This window comes from Tursiops truncatus, chromosome 7, assembly GCF_011762595.2.
Source record: "Tursiops truncatus isolate mTurTru1 chromosome 7, mTurTru1.mat.Y, whole genome shotgun sequence".
NCBI classification, from domain to species: Eukaryota; Metazoa; Chordata; class Mammalia; order Artiodactyla; family Delphinidae; genus Tursiops; species Tursiops truncatus.
Genome location: NC_047040.1, coordinates 54,523,638 through 54,535,047, shown reverse-complemented (window position 1 = coordinate 54,535,047; position 11,410 = coordinate 54,523,638). Strand labels below are relative to the sequence as shown.

General features: G+C 38.5%; 1 protein-coding gene across 3 annotated transcripts; it reads left to right on the top strand.

The window, feature by feature from the left end:
- The first annotated feature begins 19 nt into the window (after positions 1-19).
- Positions 20-7,985, top strand: PJVK (pejvakin). 3 transcript variants are annotated; one of them, XM_073807534.1, is made up of 6 exons: positions 20-174; positions 3,026-3,221; positions 3,738-3,879; positions 5,208-5,325; positions 7,384-7,482; positions 7,676-7,985. In XM_073807534.1, exons 3-6 carry the CDS (start codon positions 3,808-3,810, stop codon positions 7,966-7,968), a joined length of 582 nt encoding a protein of 193 aa, XP_073663635.1. In that variant the 5' UTR covers positions 20-174; positions 3,026-3,221; positions 3,738-3,807; the 3' UTR covers positions 7,969-7,985. The 3 variants fall into 3 exon arrangements, with proteins under 3 accessions (XP_073663635.1, XP_004311474.1, XP_073663634.1); XM_004311426.4 differs by lacking the exon at positions 20-174 and adding an exon at positions 188-2,072; XM_073807533.1 differs by lacking the exon at positions 20-174 and adding an exon at positions 1,932-2,929.
- Positions 7,986-11,410: the final 3,425 nt, after the last annotated feature.

Sequence of the window (11,410 nt, the reverse complement as noted above, 5' to 3'; positions counted from 1 at the left end):
TCCTGCTGTCCCGGCTCGGGTAGAGCTCCTCGGCGGCCCCGCCCCCTCGCAGCCCCGGCCTGTGCGCCACCTTCGGCCCAGCGGCTAGTGGGGACCGCAGTTGTGTGTCCTCAAAAGGAGGCCGCTCCCTGCCCAGAGAGAGGCTTGTCGTCGGGCGGGCAAGCTTCAGCGACTGTGAGGCCTGAAGCTCAGCCATTTTTTTTTTTTTTTTTTGGAGGGGGTTGCGGGGGACGGGGAAGAGGAGCGGTGCGTCACTTTAAGAAAATGATTTTAAAATTCCAAATGCAAAATTGCCGGAGAGCCTCCCTAGGCCTGGGCCCGAAGCCTGAGACTCGCGGTATACCCGCTCCTGAGGGCTGAGGTGGGCTCCTGTCCTGGAGTCCTGCTTTTAGGTGCTTGCGGGAACGTCCGGACACCCACTCCTCTCACCCCAACGTGGGCTCCATTGTCTTCTAGGCTTTCATCGCCTGATGAGTGCTGGGCTAGCGGATCCCAGCAAGGCACGTTAGGTGTAAACGAAGGCTTTTCTGTGGACCCGATTCTAATTAAATGCTGTTTCTGCACACCTGTGTTGGTTGTAATGGCGTTTGCTTGGGATGCACCACCTTTGGTGGGGATCAGACAGCGACATTAGATGTCGAATCGCTTCTAGGGGTTTTGCTTGCCAGTTGCAGGAATGACTCCTTGTGCTTTCTCGTTTCTGGAAGATTGCCTTGCACGATGCTATTCACACGAAGGGTCCTTATTAGGAACTTTTTGTTTGTTTCTCTCGATCCCTGGGTACTTGAAAGCAAATGAAAAAGCTGTCCGGAGTCTAATCAAAGTGATTTACATTATTTGAGGATTGAATTAAGCCTGTATTTTCTTCCTCCCTCTACCCCCTCTATAGATATTTGTATATCGATTACTATCCATTGCTGTTTTAATGAATATCTTATTTTAAGTACCACATAGCCACTATTTCAAAATTATGTTAACATCCACATAGCTATGACAGTACACTATTTCAGTACTCAGATTTGTTTCTAAGATTTAGCCATAAAATTTCTTAAAAACAAGTATAAACTTTATACAGCTCTCTTTAAAGGTTGAGTAACTGGATAGTAATGATGAAACAAAAAGAAAATAAATGCAGCAGTACTCTATTTCAGAGAGACACTACGTGCCAACTTCAACAGAAACTCCTAAGTCAGAGTTTATGCAGTTACACATATGTAATATGGCTTTCATTTAGTATTTTATAAAGTTCTGCATACAATTGTTTCCTTATATTCTGTGAATTTATTTTTATATTAATCACTTGATTTTGTAAACATACAAGGAAAATGAATGAAATGTTCAAGGAATGAACTGTGTACCATAACACAGAAATAGTGCTTTTCTGTCGCCAAAATTGGCACAATGGACTTGTGAAGGAATTCCCTTTGGACTAGGTCCACTGTGGATGGCATCCAGGGCTAATGTTAGTGGCTAACGTATTGTTCCCTGTAGGGTTATATGCTTCCTTTGAACCTGGCAAACCACTATCAGCTGTGACCGTCATCAAGGACATTGATAATACTTAAAGATTAGTAGTTTTCTGTGTATATTTTAGTGTTATAGACTGCAATTCCAAATTAGACTTGCTTTTAGTGTATCACTTTACACCGTTAATCTATAATTCATTACCTGAGCACACCAGGGGAGGTAGTGTTGTAAATTGTACACTGGTAAGCTACTCAGTGAAACCATGCTTTGTATTTTTAACGTGTATAATTATATTTAAAATCAAGCAAGACTTAGTTTTATGCCTGATTTTTTTTGAAAACATGGATTTGTTATCTGAGGGTTGCAGTTCATGACGTTTTAATACTGTATTAATATGTTTGCTGCGGCTACCAAGAGCTTTGTCAAACAAGTTGGAGATGGAGGGAGATTAGTTCCCGTTCCAAGCCTCAGTGAGGCTGACAAATACCAACCTCTAAGTCTGGTGGTAAAAAAGAAGAGATGTTTTCTGTTTCCTAGATATAAATTTACTTCAACACCCTTTACGCTGAAAGATATTCTTCTAGGAGACAGAGAAATTTCAGCTGGTAAGTTTAAATGTCTGTTTGGGAGTGACTACTCATTCAGTTATATTATTGGTAATCTAAACATAGGTTGTCTGTGCTACCTATGTTCATAATATTTATGTATTTTCATTGATAAAAGCAACTCTTATTACTGTGACAGTAATAATATTGTTAACAATGCCTAACGTTTTTATAGTATCAAATCTCTTATTGGTTGAATAATTTCAAATGTATTTTATAAGATTATTTATTGTATAATTTAATTTCAGTTATTTTATAAATTGTTTTAACCAAATCAACTTAGAATATGACATAATAGTATATTTTTTCATCTATAAAATAGGGGTATTATTCAGTCTTGCCTATCTCACATGGTTAAATGTGATGAAAGTAATTTGTATTTATTTTTTGATTCAGTTACTACAGTTGGTAAGCTGAAATGTATTAACAGGCTAATATTAACATTTTAACAAATTTTTCTTATAAACACTTGTTTTTCTTTCAGCTAGCCAGTGGATCTTGATGCTTAAGTATGCTGTTGGCTGAAAGAGAATTTGAGTTCATTTAAAGTACTCTAGATATTTATTTTTCTTGTTGTCAGATTAATTGAATTGCTCTTTTTGTTTTCTTTTTTGCTGTACGCGGGCCTCTCACTGTTGCGGCCTCTCCCGTTGCGGAGCACAGGCTCCGGACGCGCAGGCTCAGCGGCCATGGCTCACGGGCCCAGCCGCTCCGCGGCATGTGGGATCCTCCCGGATCGGGGCACGAACCCGTGTCCCCTGCATCGGCAGGCGGACTCTCAACCACTGCGCCACCAGGGAAGCCCTGAATTGCTCTTTTTAATCTTGGTTTAAGATGTTGCCATTCTCAACATTTGGGTAATCAAGTCTTAAATGGTAAATTAATGTGCTACTATACATATTTACATTAGATGAATTCAAGACATTTAAAATATTGATTTCCTTTTCTTAAAGGTGTTTCATCTTATCAGTTACTGAATTATGAAGATGAATCAGACGTTTCACTTTATGGAAGGCGAGGCAACCATATTGTGAATGACGTTGGGATTAACGTTACTGGATCAGATTCAGTTGCAGTAAAAGCTTCATTTGGTGTAGTAACCAAACATGAAGTGGAAGTATCAACATTACTCAAGGAAATTACTACACGGTCAGTATAATACTTCCATGTTTTTATTAAATATTTTAATTATATAAACTTCATTACAAAGAGTGCTTAAAACATTCGGGTTATATTTTATTAGAGTAATTTGTTTGATTTATTTGAAATACTGCAAATTAGTAATATGTCCAAGCTTTGGATAAGTGTAGATATCTGGAATCATTTGGTTTAAAAAATATTTAATTGCTCTGCAAAATCACTTTGGCTCTGCCGCATTTGCTAAATTATAAGATTACAAGACTTCAAGAATCTGCTTGCAGCAAATACACTAAGAGAGTCTCCTCCAACAGATTCCTATAGTATGCATGTTTTAACAAAATAGGAAGGAGAGGCAGATTATTAAATTTCTTTTGAGCACACCTTCTGATTTGTATTAGGACTGCCTTGATTTACTTTTAATTAAGGTGGATCGTGAATAGTAACACATGATAATCAAAAAATGTACTTGATTATACATAGTTAGATGTTACAGATTCTTGTGAATGTCTGTCTTCTTGATTTTAGAAAAATTAATTTTGACCACAGTTTGATACGTCAGTCAAGGAGGAGCAGAAAGGCAGTATTGTGTGTGGTCATGGAAAGCATCCGAACCACACGACAGTGCTCACTGTCTGTGCACGCTGGAATTCGTGGGGAATCCATGAGGGTAAACCATTAGACTCATTAGACTTCTCTTACTAAAAAGCTGCAATGGGAATTTTTTAAGTATTCAGTTTCTAATGAGCCTTGTGTATTTTGTCAAATGTTGAGATTAAAAAGCTGCAATTGTATATAGGATTTTGCACACCAATGGTTTTGTTTTAGAATATGAAAAAAATCCAAGAAAATTTGAATTATAAACATGTAAAATAATGTTAGAAAACACTAATCCTTGTGAAATAATGTGTACAATGGAGTCCCTCATATTACTATTATGCTGTTTTAAGAATACAAATTGAGTGGTTATGTTGAGTTCTTTGATTTTATTTTTAAGTGATACAGTTTTTACTTGAATTTTAAAAAGTTGAGTTTATATTTTTATATTAAATTAATTTTTCTAAAATAATATTGTTAATGGCCAAACATGCTTCATTCAATGTTAAGTTCTTTAAAAAATATTGAAAGAGGGGCTTCCCTGGTGGCGCAGTGGTTGAGAGTCCACCTGCCAATGCAGGGGACACGGGTTTGTGCCCTAGTCTGGGAAGATTCCACATGCCGCGGAGCGGCTGGGCCCGTGAGCCATGGCCACTGAGCCTACGCCCGTGAGCCATGGCCACTGAGCCTGTGCGTCCGGAGCCTGTGCTCTACAACGGGAGAGGCCACAACAGTGAGAGGCCCGCGTAACACACACACACACAAAAAATGTTGAAAGCTATTTGTGTTTAATTTTTAGCTCAATTATGGTATTATTTGTCCTTGTCATTCACCTAATAATGACGCATAATAATGACTTGATTTGTTTTATTAAAATGAATTATTAGAAAGATAGGGTACAATGATAATCGTTTCAAATCTTTGCAAATGAAGGTTCTGTTCAGTGGCTACATTTAGGTGCCCACCAAATTGTTTAACATTGGATCATTTTGGGGGCATGAACTGAGTGAAATATTTACTTAATTGTTGGTAATTGCTTTGGAACAGTGGACAGAATAGGCTAAAAACAACTGTAGCACTTAAAGGCAGTTGGTTTACAGTTGAAAGAAAAATGTTTCTATGCCAGAGAGCATTACCCATGTGGTAGCACTAATCATTGGCTCTGATACAAAGTAACTGAGAAAGTAGTGAGAGGTATTTCCTAATATAGATCACAAGTCTCCGATGGACCATTAATTTGGATCTCTGCTAGAAACAGTTGAATTCAAGTAGGAGCATTCTTTGCTTGTAGGGGTGGGGATGTTTGTTTTTGGTAGGATTGTAGGGAATGTTTTGTTTCTCCAAAAATATATCCTTATGTGTTGTGCTCCTTAACCATGTTATTTAATTTATTTAATATAGTTTCATTTTATGGATGAACAGAATACCAGGGGAAGGGACAAAGCTATTGTTTTTCCAGCACACACAACCATAGCTTACAGTGTTTTCGAACTCTTCATTTACTTGGATGGTGCCTTTGGTGAGTGATTTGCATGAAACACCAAAATGATTATATTTTTAAAGAAGGATTTAATGAGAATCTCTGTCTCTTTCTGAGTGTCTAATAATAGAAGAGTGCTGCTCTCAAGTACTGTCAATATTATGTTTGGGTGAAGTAACTGGGAAAGACCCTCCAGTCCTTACTTACTCATCACCTCATCCCTGTTTCTTGGGGAAGGCTGTAGTCTTCCCACCACCCACTTACAATTATAGCTAAGAGTGAGAACACAATCCACTGACAGTATTTCCTTGACTTATATGGGAAAATAAAAAATTATCGTCTAATAGGTAGCTTTTGATGATGGCAAATAGAGTAGGTAGACAGTAAGATGTTGAAGGTGTCAAGGCATCCAAACTAGGGTACCCAAAGACAACCTTTCTTCCGGTTTTCCTTTCATAGACCCAGCTCCCCCAACTCCGGACTTTCCCTAAAACCTTAAAGTTACAAATAATTCCCCCAAATTGTCACCTTATATAATACTGCAGTGCAGCTCAGTTTAAATTTCTACATTTCACGGGTTTTAAGATTATTAGACCAGCCAGCTCAAGTCTAGGTGTAGCCCAAAGGAATAGGCAAGGGAGCCCCTTAGCCATGGTGATTTATGAACATTTTTAGACCTGTTTTTGTTTCTGCAGTTCTGTCGGAGGAGGGAATAGGGAGTCCAGAAACAAATCATACTAATTAAATTCTATCTGGGACACTAAAGGGTGTAGGTTTTTTTGTAAAAAAAGATGTATTTATTTATTCTTTTGGCCGCATCGGGTCTTGGTTGCAGCATGTGGGATCTTCGTTGAGGCATGCGGGATCTTCGTTGGGGCACGCGAGATCTTTCGTTGTGGCGCGCAGGCTCTTCGTGTCAGCACGCGGGCTTCTCTCTAGTTGTGGCCTGCGGGTTTTCTCTTCTCTAGTTGTGGCATGCAGGCTCCAGGGCACGTGGCGCTCGGGTTCCAGAGTGCATGGGCAACTAGAGTTTGCCGCACGCAGGCTCTCTAGTTGAGGTGCGCAAGCTCAGTAGTTGTGGCTCGTGGGCTTAGTTGCCCCGCAGCATGTGGGATCTTAGTTCCTTGACCAGGGATCAAACCTGTGTCCCCTGTGTTGCAAGGCGGATTCTTTACCACTGGACCACCAGGGAAGTCCAAGGGTGTAGGTTTTTACAATAATATTGATCACTAGAAGTGTAAACTGATAGAACTGATATGTCCATCAAAATTTTAAATTACATATATTTTAGCCTTATTTACACTTCTAGGAATTTATCCTATAGATATACATATATGAAATGATGTGGGTATAAGGATAGTCAGCTCATAATAGCAAAAGATTGGAAATAACCTTAAGGTGTATTATCAGCAGCTAGTTGAATAATGGTGCATGCACACAATAGAATACTGTGAAGCCATTAGGAATTATGTAGCACTGAAGATCCTGACATGGAATAATCTCTATGATATTTTAAAGAAATGTGTATCTCTTTGAGCCTAAACAATTATATATATATACATACTTACATACATATATACATATTCTTTATGCATGTAAAATATATGGAGTATTTCTGGAAGTACACACAACAGTAGTTACCCCGGGGTATAAAACTGAGGCTGGGGTCAACATAGAGACTTATTTGTCACCGTATCCTCTTTTTGTACTCTTTGAATTTCGTACCATGTAAATGTTACCTTTTCTAAAAATATGTAAAATTTAACTTAAAAAAATAAAATGAATGGCACATACCAGAATTCAACCACAATTAAAACTCCCAATAAAACATGAGTTGTTTGGGCTTCCCTGGTGGCGCAGTGGTTGAGAGTCCGCCTGCTCCGCCTGCCGATGCAGGGCACACGGGTTCGTGCCCCGGTCTGGGAAGATCCCACATGCCACGGAGCGGCTGGGCCCGTGAGCCATGGCTGCTGAGCCTGCGCGTCCGGAGCACCCCACAACGGGAGAGGCCACAACGGTGAGAGGCCCGCGTACCGCAAAAAATATATATATATGAGTTGTTCAAATTATAACATCTTCTAAAATTTTTTTTTATAGACCTTTGTGTCACTTCAGTGTCAAAAGGAGGATTTGAAATGGAAGAAACGGCAACATTTGCACTGCTCTACAGATTGAGAAATATACTATTTGAAAGAAGTATGTCCGCTGAAGATTTTTTGCTTCTCAGATTAATACTTGAGGTTATCTCTTCAGTAATACTGTCTTAAGAATTTAAATTTAAAAGCCAAATTTCATGACTGATGGTTTAGATTCACACATAGTTATAATTGCAGTTTGGCTATACATTTTTTATTTGACTTTTAACACATTTCTTTTTTTGTCCTTTTAGATAGAAGAGTGATGGATGCCATTTCTCGTTCACAGCTTTACTTAGATGATCTTTTTTCTGACTATTATGACAAATCTCTCAGCATGAGTGATATTTCACTCAAAGAAGGGACTCATATCCGAGTTAATTTACTTAATCACAGCATTCCAAAAGGACCTTGCATACTCTGTGGCATGGGGAGCTTTAAAAGGGAGACGGTTTATGGGTGCTTTCAGTGCTCTGCCGATGGGCAGAAGTATGTGAGACTTCATGCAGTTCCTTGTTTTGATGTTTGGCACAAGAGAATGAAATAAAATGGAAAGTCAATGTATCTTGCTGGTGCTTTAGGTGCAACTGTGCCACACACCTTTCCAAAATTATCTAGGTTTGCTTTGATGAGTTGTAGCAAATTAAAGAGGGAGGGGAACAAGAAATTAACCTGTCTGGGCATCATTTTTCCCATCTATAACGTGGAGATGATAATAGTGTCTACCTCATAAATTGTCATGAGGATTAATAATGTTTATATTGGAAAAGGTTTAAATATAAAATTCAGAATATAGATATTCCTTCATAAAATCTGCCAGTCACTTTAGAAGTATATTTTGGGATTTAGTCTCATTTTACATAGAAATTTTCTAGATATCAATTTTATTTTTAGTTGGCTTTTAATTCAAGATCTAAGAATGACAAGAGTACACAAGTGGCAACTTTATGGTGCTTTAACTGTTGCCCTAGGTCTGGTAAAATGAGAAAAATGTGTTAATAATTTAATGTAATCCTAAATGTTTAATTGTGGTATCAAATTAAAAGCACACTGAGCTCAGTGTGGGGTTTTGTGTACACAATTAAAGATGACTGATAGTGGTAATGGGCTGCCATTTTGTGATGTACACATATATGTGCTCGCCAGCTTTGTCTTTATAAAAACTCACTACAGTCATTTTAAAGTTAAGGCAGCTGGGACATGTTTATTTCTTTTCTCCTTTGAAAATGTTTAAAACATTTAACGTATTTAGTTCTGTGAGACCTTTTGCATCTACTCTGTAAGACATCTGAAATTTTTTTATACACAAGCAACCTAAATTATTTACTATACACCATTTTAAAATTATTACAAAAATACTATGTTAAAGTTCCAGAAATCAAATAGTACAGCAGTCACTACTAGGCATATGCCTATGAAGTCATTAGGCAATTACGTAAATACGAAATAGTTGTATACTATATGTGGAAGGATTAATATTTTATCTTTTAAACTATTTAAATGTGATTAGAATTTGAGTAAATCTCCATGTTCATTTACCATCATCTATAATTTTTTTTTTTTTTTCTTTTTTGCGGTACGCGGGCCTCTCACTGTTGTGGCCTCTCCCGTTGCGGAGCACAGGCTCCGGACACGCAGGCTCAGCGGCCATGGCTCACGGGCCCAGCCGCTCCGCGGCATGTGGGATCTTCCCGGACCGGGGCACGAACCCGTGTCCCCTGCATCGGCAGGCGGACTCTCAACCACTGCGCCACCAGGGAAGCCCTATAATTTTTTAAAACATAAGTTTAGGGACTTCCCTGGTGGTGCAGTGGTTAAGAATCCACCTGCCAATGCAGGGGACGCGGGTTCGAGCCCTGGTCTGGGAAGCTCCCACATGCCGCGTAGCAACTAAGCCCGTGCGCTACAACTACTGAGCCCGCGTGCCACAACTACTGAAGCCCACACGCCTAGAGCCTGTGCTCTGCAACAGGAGAAGCCACTGCAATGCAAAGCTTGCACACCTCAAGGAAGAGTAGCCCCCGCACACCGCAAGTAGAGAAAGCCCGAGTGCAGCAACGAAGACCCAACGCAGCCAAAAATAAATAAATAAAAGTGATTCAATCCATTTAGTGTTTTAAAAAAAAACCACCATGAGATAGCACTAGGTATACTTGAAGTATTCAAAATCTTCAAATTGCTAATAGTAAGCTTTGGTGAGGATGAAAAGCAACTGAAACTCTCATACTAGTTGAAAAACAAATTGGTACGATTACTTTGGTAAACAGTTTGGCATTATCTGTGACAAAAAGTCTCTCCTTGATCAAACTTGTCGGGCTCTTCTGAGCCCTCTGCTTGATTAGGCCCAATAGCGCCCCCTCACCACAACTAGAGAAAGCCTGTGCGCAGAAACGAAGATTCAATGCAGCCAAAAATAAATAAATAAAAAACAAACATAAGTTTAAAAGCACTTGGTATGAAAACAATGGGACAGAAAGGTTAGAATTAGAAAGTTGGTATCATAGGATAATTTCCATTTATAGCCTTCACGGTATTTTTGTTTTGGGCCGAGTATATTATGATTCAGGTGCAAATATGAGTATACTGATCAAAAAAACCTCTAGTGACTTTTATTAATATGGATATAGAGAATGGGGGCAGTTTCCAAACCAAAACATAATATTGTATTAGCAACTTAGTTTACTTGAACGGAGCGGGTTTTTCTGAGGGAAGTAAAGGGATGAAAGTTGATGATTAAGTGAGGAGGAGTTATAAAATTGGGTATAGGAATGAAGAAATATAGGGGGGAAAGAAAAGATAGTAAAGGTTTTTATTTTACAAAGTGTCTAACTGTGCTATGCATATGTAATATCCACTAATCTAGTGGTTTTTGTGTTGCCCTTATACTTTTAAATTATAGGATTTCTAGCAGTATATTTAAAGAGGTTAAAAGATGAACAGTGAACAATGGTTTGGAAAGAGCAAGTTTCAGAAAATGGAAAAGACTTTGTTTTGAACTCAGTTGGTTTTGAATAGAGCTATTTACTGCCTAACCACACTTTCTACATACACAGTAAGTAAATCTTACATGTTCCAATAAATATGTATCCTTTCTTGGGTACCAACATGATTTTCTACAGCATCTCTTACCTCTTATTCTCAACATGTTGGACCACAATGATTTGACCATGACACAAAATCGCCATGGCACTTTACATCCTCATCTGCATCCTCATTTGATATCCTCATGTGTAAAATAAGTTCTACACATTTATCAAAAACTTGATGGCATACCAGTTTGTAATGCTCGTTCATGGTTAATAACAAGAACATTGTGAGAAGTGACATAGGATAGAGATACCTAGAGAAAGGGAGACTAAGAAATAGCGTAGCATCAATTTAAAACTATCAAGACAAAAAGTTAGGGATGGTAGATATAAAGGCCTACGAGAAGGAAGAGGCGTATAATGATGTCTGAGGGAATGCAAGAGTCAGAGCAGTACAGACTTTATGATGCCTGCTCTAAGATAGAGGCACAAAGCCTTTGGTCTGATGAAATGTCTTTCAAACATTAGTCATTGGAACAAATACCTAAGGCCAGAAACTTACACCAAAAAGTACAGAGACTGTGTTGAGGCTCTCTGACAGAGTTATACAACTAATACTTTCCTGCATGTATACTAAAGGAAGATTCCTCGGTCCTATGATTTTTATATCCTACTATCCATAATGCTGTGAAATGTATAAACAAATGAAATGTTAATTCCTGGGTCCCTATTAAATATTTTAAAAATATGGGGCACTTTAAATATTAAAAATTGGATATTTACATAACTATACATGCTGTTAAGGTTAGAATTGGGAAGAGCTTGTGGATTTTGACATAGATGTCCTCCTATAACCTGAAGGGGAAAAGCTGCCCACTAGGATGCAGAGGTCGATTTTATGGTGGTGCAATTCATGTTAACAGAATAAAGCAAAAGGAAACACAATCACGCCTTACTTGAAAG